This window comes from Myotis daubentonii, chromosome 2, assembly GCF_963259705.1.
Source record: "Myotis daubentonii chromosome 2, mMyoDau2.1, whole genome shotgun sequence".
Lineage (NCBI taxonomy): Eukaryota > Metazoa > Chordata > Mammalia > Chiroptera > Vespertilionidae > Myotis > Myotis daubentonii.
Genome location: NC_081841.1, coordinates 5496266 through 5510420, shown reverse-complemented (window position 1 = coordinate 5510420; position 14155 = coordinate 5496266). Strand labels below are relative to the sequence as shown.

The 14155-nt window shown below is 40.8% G+C and overlaps 1 protein-coding gene and 1 pseudogene across 3 annotated transcripts in view; both read right to left on the bottom strand.

Moving 5' to 3' along the window:
- Nucleotides 1-13923, bottom strand: part of MRTFA (myocardin related transcription factor A) — a 115366-nt gene extending 101443 nt beyond the window's left edge. Inside the window, exon 1 of one of the 3 annotated variants that reach the window (XM_059681466.1) lies at nt 13692-13923. In XM_059681466.1, the coding sequence (XP_059537449.1) occupies nt 13692-13737 (46 nt within the window). In that variant the 5' untranslated portion in view covers nt 13738-13923. The remainder of the gene's footprint in view (nt 1-13691) is intronic. The other 2 variants (XM_059681465.1, XM_059681464.1) reach the window with 2 other exon arrangements.
- On the bottom strand, nt 2428-3587 carry LOC132226918 (mitochondrial dicarboxylate carrier-like; annotated as a pseudogene).
- Nucleotides 13924-14155: the final 232 nt, after the last annotated feature.

The window sequence follows — 14155 nt, the reverse complement described above, 5'->3', positions numbered from 1 at the left end:
CTCATGTATCCTTTACCCAGCTCCCCCACAATTATAACATCTTGCAAAATTATAGTGCAACATTACAACCAGGACATTATGGATATTAATAGTCAAGATATAGAACATTTCCAACACTACAAGGATCCCTCATGTTGATCTTTTATAGCCACATCTGCCCTAGCCCCTGACAATCATCAATCTGTTCTCCATATCTATAACTTTGTCATTTTAATGATGTTATAATGGTGTATGAATGAATCATATAGTATGTAAACTTTTGTGACTGGCTTTTTCACTCAGCATAATTCTCTGGAAACTCGCCCAGGGTATTTTATGTATCAACTAGAGGTCCAGTGCACGAAATTGTGCACAAATAGGGTCCCTAGGCCTAGCGTGCAATCAGGGCCATGTCTGACGCTGGCCACCCCACGAAGCTCCGCGATACTTGCCTCCGCCACCCCACAACGCTCCGCGACACTTTCTGCTGCTGTCCGGGGCGCTCCCCACCACTGCCCTCCACCACTGCCCTGCGATGCTCGATGCTCCCTGCCCCGCAACTACTCCACAACGCTCCATGACACTTGCCACCACCTCCCCACAACACTCTGCGAAGCTCCCCACCCCAGGATGCTCCACAATGCTCACCACTGCCACCCTGCGATGCTCACCGCTGCTAGATGCTCACCGCCACTCAATAGTCCTGCCCACCGCCACACACACCCCCTTTGCGGTGGTTCCCCAATCGCCATGCTGCGATCCGAGCCTGCGGGATGGGGGGGAGGGACCAAGAGGTGGTCAATGCACCTCATGGCAACTGTTCATCTGGTCGTTACTCTTATGGTCCTGGCCTTTTATTATATAGGATAGTAGGATCCTTTTTAAAATTTCTTAATTGCTGAATAGCGTTTCTAAGAACATTATATAAATGCACATTCAATGTGCACTCAATTGAGTCTGGCTTCTTACATTCAGCCTAATGTTGTTGAAAATCATCTTTTTTTTTTTTTTAAATGAATCAGTATTTTGTTCATTTTTATTGCTAGTAAGTTTCTGCTTTACGGTTGTACCACAATTTATCAATTCACCTGTTGATAGGTTGGGGTCATTAAAAATAAAGCTCCCCTATGAAGCTTCATGTATAAATGTGAATCTATGTTTCCATTTCTCTTAGGTAAAGACCTAGGAAGAGAATTGCTAGACTCATATGGGAAATATATTTAACTTTTTTTCTTTTCTTTTTTTTAATTTAAATTCTTTATTGTTTAAAGTCTCTCACCCCCCACCCCCCATTGACCTCTCCCCAGCCATTTCCACCCCCGAGAACATGCCCTCAACCCACTATGTCTGTGTCCATAGGTTATGCTCATATGCATGCATACAAGTCCTTTGGTTAATCTCTTACCCCTTCCCCTCCCCTGCCTTCCTTCTTAGGTTGGACGGTCTGTTCGATGCTTCTATGACTCTGGCTCTATTTTTGTTCATCTGTTTATATTATTCATTATATTCCACAAATGAGTGGGATCATGTGATATTTATCTTTCTCTGACTGGCTTATTTCACTTAGCATAATGCTCTCCAGGTCCAACCATGCTGTTGCAAATGGTAAGAGTTCCTTCTTTTTTACTGCAATGTAGTATTTCATTGTGTAGATGTACTACCGTTTTTTAATCCACTCATCTGCTGATGGGCACTTAGGCTGTTTCCAAATCTTAGCTATTGTAAACTGTGTTGCCATGAACATAGAGGTGCAGATATCCTTTCTGACTGGTGTTTCTGATTTCCTGGGATATATTCCTGGAAGTGGGATTACTGGGTCAAACAGGAGTTCCATCTTTAATTTTTTGAGGAAACTCCATACTGTTTTCCACAGTGGCTGAACCTCGACAGTACTTGTTGTTTGTTGATATGTTGATGATAGCCATTCTGACAGGTGTGAGATGGTACCTCATTGTCATTTTGATTTGCATCTCTCGGATGATTAGTGACTCTGAGCATGTTTTCAATATGTCTCTTGGCATTCTGTATGTCCTCTTTCGAAAAGTATTTATTTAGTTCCTTTGCCAATTTTTTGATTGGATTGTTTATCTTCCTTTTTTTAAGTTGTATGAGTTCCCTGTAAATGTTGGAGATTAAACCCTGTCGGTGATAACATTGGTAAGTATGTTCTCCCATGCAGTGGGCTTTCTTGTTGTTTTGTTGATGGCTTCTTTTGCTATGCAGAAGCTTTTTATTTTGATGTAGTCCCATTTGTTTATTTGCTCCTTAGTTTCCATTGTCCTAGGAGCTGTATCAGTAAAGATATTGCTACAACATATGTCTGATATTTTGCTGCCTATGGATTCTTCCAAGATTTTTATGATTTCCCATCTTACATTTAGTAAGTCCTTTATCCATTTTGAGTTTACTTTTGTGTATGGTATAAGTTGGTGGTCTAGTTTCTTTCTTTCTTTTTTTTTTTTAATGGGAGAGGGAATCGGGGCCTGGACGCCTCCCTCTGCGTGTGGTCCGTGTGCAGGGCAGGGAGTGGGGGCGAGTGAGGGGAGGCGAAGCTACAGGGGCCACAGGAGTGGGGGCCACACTGCTGGAAGGAGCTCTGACCGGGCAGGAGGCCAGGCGGTCCAGCCGGGGAGGGGGCTGCCGAGCTCTGTGGCCAGTGCAGGTTCAGGGCAGTGCCGGCGGCGTGGCCTCGGGAAGGAGCGGAGAGGCCGGCCGCTCCACGCCCTGTCAGGACGGCACTTTGACGCCGAAGTGCTTGCGAAGCTGCTCCAGGAAGACGAACGTGAGCACGGTGTGCGGCATGAGGCGGATGCCGGCAGGCACGAGGCCCTTGTAGAAGGCCAGCGGCCCGAGCTTCGCTGTCTCCATGGTGCAGTGCAGCACGCCCTGGTACTCGCCCTTGGAATTCATCAGGCGGGTCTTCAGCACGTCCAGGGGCTGGCACAGAACCGTGGCACACCCACCGGCGATGAAACTGGCGATGAAGTGTGTGAAGATGCCGTCTGACAGGTACCCCATGCCCAGGACCAGCTGCTTGGCCTGATCGTAGCAGGACAGCTGGCCCACAGTGACCAGCATCCCCCGACTGGAGGCCATGGTTGCCCCCGAGAACAGCTTCCTCAGACCCTCTTCACGGGCCACGCGGTACAGGCCGTCCAGGGCGTGGGCGTAGTTCCGGCGCTGGCTCCGGGGCAGCTTCACGTCGTTCTGCATCCTGACGTTGACCATGTCGGCGGGAGTCCCCACGAAGCCTCCAACGCAACCGCTGACGGCGCCCAGCAGCACCTTCTTGTAGAAGGGCAGGGGCCCCTCGCTGCCCTTGGCCACTCGGTCCTGCACGGTCCCGAGTCAATGAGTAGGTCATCTGTCGGCACAGCGAGGCGCTCAGGCCGTTGTAGAGCGCCAGCACGCCGTCGGAGCGCACCACCTGCAGCGCCATGCCCGGCATGCGCATCCTCACCTCCTGCTGCGTCTGCAGGTGCACCTTGAGCAGGTCCAGCGAGCGGGTGCAGGCAGCAGGCGGCCCCGGACGAGGCCAGGCCCCCGAACTACCAGCGCGTCACGCGCGCCTCGGCCGCCATGCCCGCCGCAGCGCCGGTGGCCCAACCCGACCCCGCCCGGACCCCGAGCCTGACCCGACCGGCTGCGCCGCCCCAGCGCCGGGTTCAAAGAGCGTCCGCCGCCCGTGCCTAGTTTCAATTTTTTGCAGGTGTATGTCCAATTTCCCCAACACCATTTACTGAATATGTTTAACTTTTTAAGAAATAACAAATTGTTTTTCAAAATGATTATACTGTTTTACATTCAACCAGCCGTGTATGAATTCCCATTGCTCCATATTTTTGCCAACACTAGGTATTGTCAGTCTTATTTTTGTTGTATTGTCAGTCTTTTTGATTTTAATTATTCTAGTGGATATGTTGTGGTATCTCATGGTTGTAATTTTAATTTCCCTAATGTCCAATGATTTTGGAGCATCTTTTCATGTGCTTTTTGGCCATTGTATATATTTTTTGAAGTGTCTGATCAAGTCTTTTCCTATTTTTTAGTTTTAAGAGTTTTTTATGTATTATAGATACAACCCCTTTGTCAGATACATGTGAATATTTTTCCCCACTCTATGACTTGTCTTTTTATTTTCAGCAATGTACAAAGAGGAAACGATGTGTTTAAACTTCATAAAGTCCAATTTAATAATTTTTCTTTTATAGTTCATGCTCTTTGTGTCCTTTAGATTTTGCATTTAGGTCTGTGAACCACTTCAAGGTAATTTTTATGTATGGTATGAAGTAAGGATCAATGAATTTTTGTTTTGTTTGTTTGTTTTTGGAGTTTGGGGGGACATAGGCAGCCAGTTCTTTCAGCATTGTTTGTTGAAAAGGTTTCCTTTCCTGATGTATCAACTTTTATTTAAAGAAAGAAAAGAAAAAAACACTACTTCTAAATACTCAAAACCACTGCTATTCCCACCTTAGAGGCCTGAAGAGCAAGGTCTGTACCTTCCCTCCTTAGAGAGCATAGGCCTGAACAGCAAGCTCCAATGGTTCAGAGAAGCAGCAGCCTAACTTCTAGACAACAAGTAAATGTCTTTTTCTGAAGCTATTACATGAATTCACACAGAAAGGAAAGAAGAGAATAAGCCCCCACATTTTACCAAGATGTTGTGAGGTGTATCTATATTAATCTCACACATTCTGTATGATTTCAACCAATATCAACAAAAGTAACTAACATTATGGCCTTTAGCAACACAGAGGGGTAACCTTGGAGGTACAAAGAGCAGTACTCTGAAAATCAGGACATGGGTAGTCCAAGCTATGTGATCTTAGGTAAGTCACTTAACATTCCTAGTCCCCAGTTTGCTCATCTGTAAAATGAAGGTTTTGCATCAGGTCATTTCTTACGATCCCTTTCCAATTAAACATTCCAAAATGCCAAGAAGAAGCCTATTCTTTCTTCCAAAAGTCAAGAAAAAAATTACCCCAAAAAGATGTCAAAATTGCGAACATTTGTCACATGGTGAATACTGTACTAAGAGCAAGTTTCCTTTTTTTGTTTCCTATTTTATCCAATGTTTCCATAGTAATTAGACATCATATAATCTTTCCAACCATTGTAGTTCTGATTTTTATCATTTTGAACAGTGCTCACTACTCAGGAAATACATCAATATATCATTTTCATATCATCTGTACACCTCAACAACAAAAAAGTCAATAAGATATCTGTTGGAACAATACTTCTCAGCTTTAATATGTACCTGAGGATCTTGTTGAAGTGAAGATTCTGATTGCACGCCTAAGGTGGAGCCTGAGACAGTGCTCCCAAGTGATACAGATGCTGCTGGTCCTTGAAACACACTATGAGTAAGTAGCAAGGTGATAGAATACTGAGGTCAGAGTATCTGTTTGGAGAGCCTAATTAATATTAATACTTCAAGTTTCCAATACTCTATACAGCCAAATATTTTATAAATTAGCTTTATGGCACTGATTTGAGGAATATAACCTCATTGATTCTCGAGAGAGCACACTAAATTTAACAGCTTAGAAAGTCAAGGTCAATTTAGCTTTTTTGTTGTTAATATTTTTTGCATTGATTTTTAGAGCGAGTAGAAGGAGGGGAGAAAGAAGGGAAGAGGGGTTAGGGGGAGAAAAAGAGAAAGAGCAATGTGAGAGAGACACATCAATTGGTAGCCTCCCACTCATGCCCTGACCAGGGCCGGGGAATGAAAGGAACCTGCAATCCAGGTATGTGACCTTGACCAGGAATCAAACCAATGGCGCTCAGGCTGATGTTCTACCACTGAGCAACACCAGTCAGGTTGTTTATAAAGCAAAGATGAGGCAATATGAGTTATGGCTTTCTGATAAAGAGTAGATGGGTTGTTATAAGGATTTTCAACCTATCCTCAGGTCAAAGAACAAAATATATTACAGAAATTTACTTTCAAATAATTTTTAAAAATTTATACTAACATCACTATTTTATGCCTAAGAGATCTCAAATTATTCTAATCCATCAGAAACAAACAAAAAAAAATAACTTAGGGTGTTTTTACTTTATAAAAACATCTGAAAGGTTCAGCAAATTGAGAGTAAGTTAGTGTGCATAGGAAGGATCTACAGCTCTGCCAAGAACATGGCCTAATACAAACACTGCAAAGATAAATTTCAATAAATCTTATAAAATAGAAACAAAGAGAAAAAATGAAAAAGGGATTTATACAAACTAGACTGTTAGAAGGAACAGCTTAATGGGATGAAGTGCCTCTTTATCACGCATTGTTTGGTCAGTGGAGTGCTTTGACTGCTGAGGTCCCAAACTAACAGTTCTAGCTCCTAATCCAAGATACTATGTTTTCAGCTATTTTCTCTCTTTTATCCATACCTACAACACACACAGTGACACGCACACATGTGTGCGTGCTCTCTCTTTCTCCTATTTAATATGGGTTTCATTTGAATACAACAGAAATGAATGTTTATGACAGAAAATCATAAAGATGCAGCAAAACTCAAACAAAGAAAACAATTCCCTAGAAACCCACTTACCCAGAGGTGGCTGTTAATATTCTAGTGTACAGTATATCCTTACAGTCATTATTTTAGGATTATATAGATAAATGGTAAACATTTTCCTACATCTTTAAATAATATTAGTATCCAAGTATCTGTACCACATGTTACTTAATCTCTTTGTTAAAATTTAGGTTGTTTCTATGTTTGTTTTTATTATTTATAAATAATAATGCATATATACACACATACATACAAACACATATGTACATATATATAAAATCTTATATAGTTTTTATAATTTCCTTGGAACAAATTCCCAGAAGTATTTCATGGTTACATATATATTTTTAATTGTTGAGTTGCCAAATATCAAGAGAGTTGTGGCAAATTGTAAGAATATCCCGGAAAAATTTTTTTTAAAGCGCAACTATCTGCATCTAATTGTATTCAAAATCCTAAAAACAAAACAAAAGAAAAACACCAAAAAAACACCACCACCACCACAACAAAAACACCATAAAGCAGTTACTATGTGCCAGGAACTGTTAGAAACATTTTACATGTATTAACTCACTGAACAACTTCCTGAGTTGGCATTACTACTATTACTATTACTATTATTATTATTATTATTATTACTGTTTTACAGATGAAATAACAGGTACAGAGAGGTTAAGTAATTTACCCAAGGTCACAAAGCTAATTAATGGCAGAGCTAAGAAACCTGGACTCCAAAGTCGATGCTCTTAAACACTATCCCTACTCTTCTCAAACTTTTTAATGTCAGGAATCCTTTACCCTCTTATAGTTATTGAGAACTTCAAAAAGCTAAGGTATGCCCTGACCGGTTTGGCTCAGTGGATAGAGTATCAGCCTGCGGACTGGAGGGTCCCAGGTTCGATTCCGGCCAAGGGCATATACCTTGGTTGCGGGCATATACCCGTAGGGAGTGTGCAGGAGGCAGCTGTTCGATGTTTCTCTCCCACCGATGTTTCTAACTCTCTGTCCCTCTCCCTTCCTCTCTGTAAAAATCAATAAAATATATTAAAAATATATATATTACAAAAAGCTAAGGTATAACACACTTGTTTATGTGGGTTATACATGTCAATGTTTTTCATGTAAGAAATTAAAAATAAAAATGAAAAACATTTAAAAGATTTACTCTTCTTTTAAAACTAGCAATAAGCCCACTTCATGTTACATATTTTTATGAAAAATACTATTATTTTCCAAAATGAAAAGACAACAGGGAAAAGAGTGCCACTGTTTTATAATTTTTGCTAATCTCTTTTGTGTATAATTTACTAAAAGCTATATTTTCACATGATACTGTATTCAATTTGTTGGGATATGGAACATCATGTACCTCTAGAAAAATACATTGTACACTCATAAGAGAACTGGAAAAAAGACAAATAAAATTTTATTATAAATATATGAAGTTTTAATCTTGCACCCACTGAAAAGGTCACCCAAAGGGGTCCCCAGACCACACTTTGAGAACCACTACATTAGTTAGTGCAATGCATGTGATACAATGTTGAACTGCATGGTTTCAGGAACATACTTGCCTAAAACATATTTCACATTTTTTGGTAAATAATTTATTCAAGAATTACTATTAAGCACATATCATGTGCCAGGTACCCTTACAGGCACTGGAAACAGCAGAAAAACAGAGAGAGAAACCCCCTACTTCGATGTATTTATATTCTAGTCGGAAGAGAGCAGTAATCAATAAACAAACAAATAAATAAATCACATATTCTGTCAGATAACTAGCATGAAGAAAAATAAAAGCAGGATTTTAAAAAATAGGGTGGGTCAGGGAAGGCCTGAGAAAGTGACATTTGAACAAAGATCTGAAGAAGGTGAGGGAGCAAGCCATGAGGCTACCAGCAAAAAGTGCTCCAAGTAAAAGAAACAGCAAGTACAGAGCCCTGAAACAGAAGCATTCCCTAAGGAGCACAGGGGACAGCAAAGAGGCCACTAGGCTGGGGTAGAATAAACAAGGAAGAGGAGGAGATGCAGGCAGAATTATAGGAGTAGGGGCAGATCATGTAGAACCCTGTGGGCACTATAGGGAATTGAGCTTTTTCTGTGAATGAGAACCACTGGCAGGTTCTGAGTGAGAAGGGATATGATCTGACTTTCATTTTAAATGAACATATGTCAGTAGTGGCTGCCATGAGATGAAGGATGCCCAAGACCCCTGACACCGTGAGCTCAGCCTGAAACTGCCCTTTAGTTTGTTGAGAGCAACACAGAGAAAACTGGTTTTTGTTGTTGATGGCAGAGTGGGGTTTTTTAGTATTTTTCCCTTGTTATTATACAGAAAATCCTTTAAAAAATAATGCATGTGGTAATCATAAAAATGAAGCTCAAAAAACAAACAAACAAAAAAACCCCACAAGACTAGGAGACTCATCTTTATTTAATTTGGCACTGTTCTAATAAAGCTAAAACTGTGGTTCATGGTCTTGACAGCTTGCCTTATCCAAAAGGAAACAAGAAGGAGGAAAAAAAGACAGAGACAGACAGATGAATTCAGATTCCTTTGATCTGGGTCCTAACTCTTAAGGGGATCCCAGATAAATCAATGAGTCAGAGAAAGGGGAATAAGACGTAATCCAGAACACTGATGACAACAGCTGTCTGTCTGCCTACCTGTCTTCTGAGATCATCATCAAGGTATGAGATCATCACCCAGGCCAGAGAATGCAGGGCAAGATGGAAGTCCACCATAGAACTATGGAGCCTGTAGCATCTGACTCCAGTTCTTAGGGGCAAGAAGTGGACACCCAGGCACTGTTTGTATGTTTTTTTAATATGTTTTTATTGATTTCAGAGATGGGGGGGAGGGGGAGGGGGAGAGGAGGAGGGGGAGGGGGAGGGGAGGGGAGAGGGAGGGGGAGGGGAGGGAGAGAAACATCAATGATAAGCGAGAATGACTGATCAGCCACCTCCTGCACACCCACACTGGGGATGTGCCCCGACTGAGAACCGAACCATGACCTCCTAGCTCATGGGTCAATGCTCAACCAAAACGGGGGGAGGGGGGATTAACCAAAGAACTTATATGCATATATGTATAACCTATGGACACAGACAATAGAGTGGTGAAGGTCTGGGGAAGGGGGTCAGGGTAGAGGTGGTCAATAGGAAAAAAGGGGGACATATGTAATTCTTTCAACAATAAAGAAAAAATTTTTTTAAAAGCAAACAAAACTGTTTCTAAGGGATAAATCAAAGAGGGCACTTAGAGATTTCAGTGTATATTGTACTCTCTTTCTTAGGTTGTATAATGTGTCCATGGGTTCACATTTACAGGGAGTTCCATAATCATAATAAACTTAAAAGAAAACTCAATTGATTTGTGGGACAAAAATTCTCTTCTATTCCAATCCCATGAGGTAGTCACTGTTTCTAGCTTCTTAGGGTCCTTCCAGAGATATCCTATACATAGATAAGCATGGGGTTGGAGGGTAGGGTGTGGGTAGTGTGTGTATCTGGGTGCAGTGCATGAGAGTAGTTGGATGTGTGCATATATGTGCACAAAAGAGACAGAAAAAACAAAATGACTCCCTGCCTGCGCCTCATCAAGATCAGGTGTATGTCAGGGACCAAAGCATACCTAGGGAACTGCTTCAGTACTTTTCTCTACAAGGCAACTCTGTCTCACTACTAGAGTTATCTTATATAATAAAAGGCTAATATGCAAATTGACCGAATGGCGGACCAACCAGTCGCTATGACACACACTGATCACCAGGGGGCAGATGCTCAATGCAGGAGCTGCCCCCTGGTGGTCAGTGCGCTCCCACAGGGGGAGCGCCGCTAAGCCAGAAGCCGGGCTCACAGCTGGCAAGCACAGCAGCAGTGGCGGGAGCCTCTCCCACATCTGAGGCAGTGCTAAGGAGCAGCAAGCAGCTTCTGGCTGAGCAGTGCTCCCACAGGGGGAGTGTCGCTTAGCCAGAAGCCGGGCTCAGGGCTGGTGAGCACAGCGGCGGTGGCAGGAGCCTCTCTCACCTATGCAACAGCGCTAAGGACCCCTCGGGGGTCCCGGATTGTGAGAGGGCGCAGTTCAGGCTGAGGGACCCCCTCCCCGCCAGTGCACAAATGTTGTGTACCGGGCCTCTAGTAAATTAATAAGACTGCACTGGCGGAATGCTGGGACAAGGCCTGCCTGGTCAAAGCCTTACATATTAGCTGCAAAGAGCTGAACCCCAGAATTTCTCTGTTCTAAAATACATGAGACATAGTACTGTGTCCCAATATTTCCTAAGTGTTAGCTTCAGAAATCCCAAATATCCATCTAAGATCATCAGTTTTCTAATCACAAGGATCCAGATAGGTTTCCAGAATGGTAATAAATGCTTTAATTCTGTAACTGTGGCTTGGTCAGAACACTTAGATTTAGCAGTGTGCCGTGTCTTCATAGGAAGACAGACAGGGCACACTGCACATGCAGAGATGTAGAAAAATCTCAATTTTGAAAGTCCTGCTTTCAACAATGCCTGCTTTGGACAAGGATTGGCAAAGTACAGCATGGTGATTAGAAATGGATTTATTTCTTAATACAAAAACAGATCCCAAAACACTTCAATAAATTCCTGATTTAAAAGGCTTATGCCTATTAGGGGAAGTATGCCAAACCATTTTTATTCATTTAAAAAAAATTTTTTCTGAGGGTCTATGTGTGCCAATGTCAGGAGCCAGTATATAGATTAACATATTGCCTTTGAGAAGTCAATAATTTAATTAGGGAGGCAGCTAAAAAATGATAGTCTACATTGTGAAGGTGGTACTAGGGAACAAATAGGAGGAAGGGCTGACTCTATTGAGTGAGGTTTCATAGAAAGGCAGTATCTGAACTGGATCTCAAAAGATCAGTAAGAGACTACCACCAGTAAGCAAGATGAAAGTCTTTACGTGCAAATATGCCTCACCAAAATCCCCAAGCTCCAAATACTAAATGAAAACTGTCAGTGTGTGCACAATGTACCCTGGAACTTTGCTGTATAATATTCAGAATTCTAAAGTTTAATGTAGGGTAAAAACTTTTGCATCTTGAATTTTGTCTTAAAGAGGTTTAATTACTTTAAAATCTTATTAAACAGTAGTTTCACCTCAAAAGCATATATTAATGGAGGTCCCAAATATTTTACTGCTAGAAAACCTATGGCTCACACAGTCTAAATATTGACTTTAAAAAAAAGTTGGCTTTTAGTTTATTAAAACTTCATAACAGATGCCTTTTCACTTTCCATCATAAATATAACTGTCAGATTACTATTATATTTCATAACTTCTTCTGAAGGGCAGAGCTTCAGAAGAAAACAGTAACAATTTCACAAAACCAACACATTATTAAAATTTTTGAACATTTAGGAATCACAACTATTATAGAAATAGGTTTCCTATTATTCCTTCCTATACCATTTCTCTACTTTTACACACAGGCAAAAGAAAGAGGTCCACATACATACTGTTCTCTGCAGATTTTCATTCTACCTGTTTCCAATACCCTTATCAATTTCATCTATACTTGTCTTACATACTATTATCCTTTGAAAGTTTTATGAAGTAGTTGGGCCAACAGATGGGTGGCTAGCTCTGCCCAACATATGTCATAGGAAAAAGAGCTCTTAGGCAAGACAAGAAAATAAGTAAATCCCTTTCCCTTATCCAGCTGGGGTGAGGCCACAACATTAGTAACAAAGAAACAGAATTTCCGGAGGATGAGGCCCAGAAATCAGGATTTTAAAAGATTCCCAGGTGATTCTAATGTGCAGCCAAGGTTGAGAACCACTGCCTTAGAAGAAAGCAAACAATCTTTTAACCTTAATTAAGAAAAGTGACTAGACTGAGTTGATCTGTAAGTAAAAGATGATCAAAGAAGGGAGAGAGAGTTCAAATGCTAACATCTACTCCCTAAGATGAACCATGCACTTGCCCGCAGACAGCAGAGAACTAGAATACAGAGAGGAAAAAATAATTCAGTCAGTGTTACTGGGAGCTATTTCATCAAAGACAGATGGGAAACATTCAGATAAGCACATTATCTTGTTTAGAACATAGAGCTCAACAGATTTGGGGGAGGAAAAGGAAAGGCAACCTGGAACACATAGCATATTATAAACAGAAAAATTCAATTAAATGACTCATCATAGTCTTCTTTGTAAAAACCAGAAAAGAAGAAAAAGAATAGCAGTATCTTTTCTCTTTGCCCCTTACCTGTCCATAAGCTTAACCAGACAGCATCTGATCCTATCTTTAGATGGATATCTGTGTCTTTCAACATACTATCTAAACACTCCCCAAGGAAAACAGTGAGACCAATTCTGCCAGAGACAGTATCTTCCAGAACCAAGGAGTCTCATTCTCCTTTGAGTGAAGGCCAGTGGATGGGAAGAGATCCTCAAATGCCACTTGTACGAATCTATCAAGATATGCTATAAAACAGGAAAACACTAGACTGCATTTTAGCAGAAGTCTAAAAATAACAAAAGAACATTCCCTATTTTTAGATATCTAACTTACAAGTTTAAAAACACTAAAAGTAAAACAAACCATTAAAAACAAACTGGAATTTAAAATGTTTTAAGATACTTTTGAGTTGGGAAGACTGTTTTTAGAGAATTTCAAAAATTCTTTGTTTTCTGTCTCCTTGCTCAAACTTTCCCATCTCCAAAACTTAAGAGTCCCAATCCTATGTGTTATCACGAGCATTTCCCAAAAGACGAAATAGAAAGAAGGTTATACCACAAGAGAAAAAGAACAGCTAGGAAAAAAATTTTAAATATGCATTCACATAAAGACATAAAAATAGAGTATAGATTATTGCCTAAAGACAATAATTTATAAAACAACAAATACAAGTTAATTATCTTACATTAAAAGCACTGCCACAGATGATAAAATAATTAATTAAAGGAAAATAGTTATTTTTTCCCCACAGTCTTCTCACTGAACAGTTTTAAGGTCAGTAAACATCTATTTCAAAGTTATGTCTGAATAATCAGAATCTGCAATTTGTTATTGCAATAAGAATCTGAAAACACATACATTTACTGGAACATTAATCTTAACCCCTATCTTCCTCCCCATCTCCATCCAATCCTAGCACACAAATATTCCCAACCTTTTTTAAGAAACCTATGGCAAATAGGATTTGTGGGAAATTACCAGACTGCACAGCCATCATTAGCATCTCAGGTTCCAGTAGAGTCATGACAAATTCTTCTCAAAAAACAACAGTCGACAAATATGAAAAAATTCAAAGTCGCAGAAGAAAGATGTTGTTTTGAGAGGCTACCGAAGCTTTCATAAATTCAATCTCATGCCTTATGCTCAAAGCAGTCTGTGAGAACTCCCCTTCTCAGTGCAGTTACCAGTTTGTCCACCCTTCAGGCAAGTTAAGATGACACAGAGTTGAATTACTGCCGACAGGAAACCAAGAAAGCTCTCAAGTTAAGACATATGAAGTGTGGTTAGAACAGTGAATGAGCTCCTCCCCTTGCTATTTGTCGCTGGGGGGAGGAGAGAGAAATACAGAAAGAGATCTTCAGAAAACCAATTAACTGCTTTTTCCCCTCTCTCTTTTTAAAAAGGGAAGTTGAGGTTTTATTCAAAATCTTAGTATTAGAGAC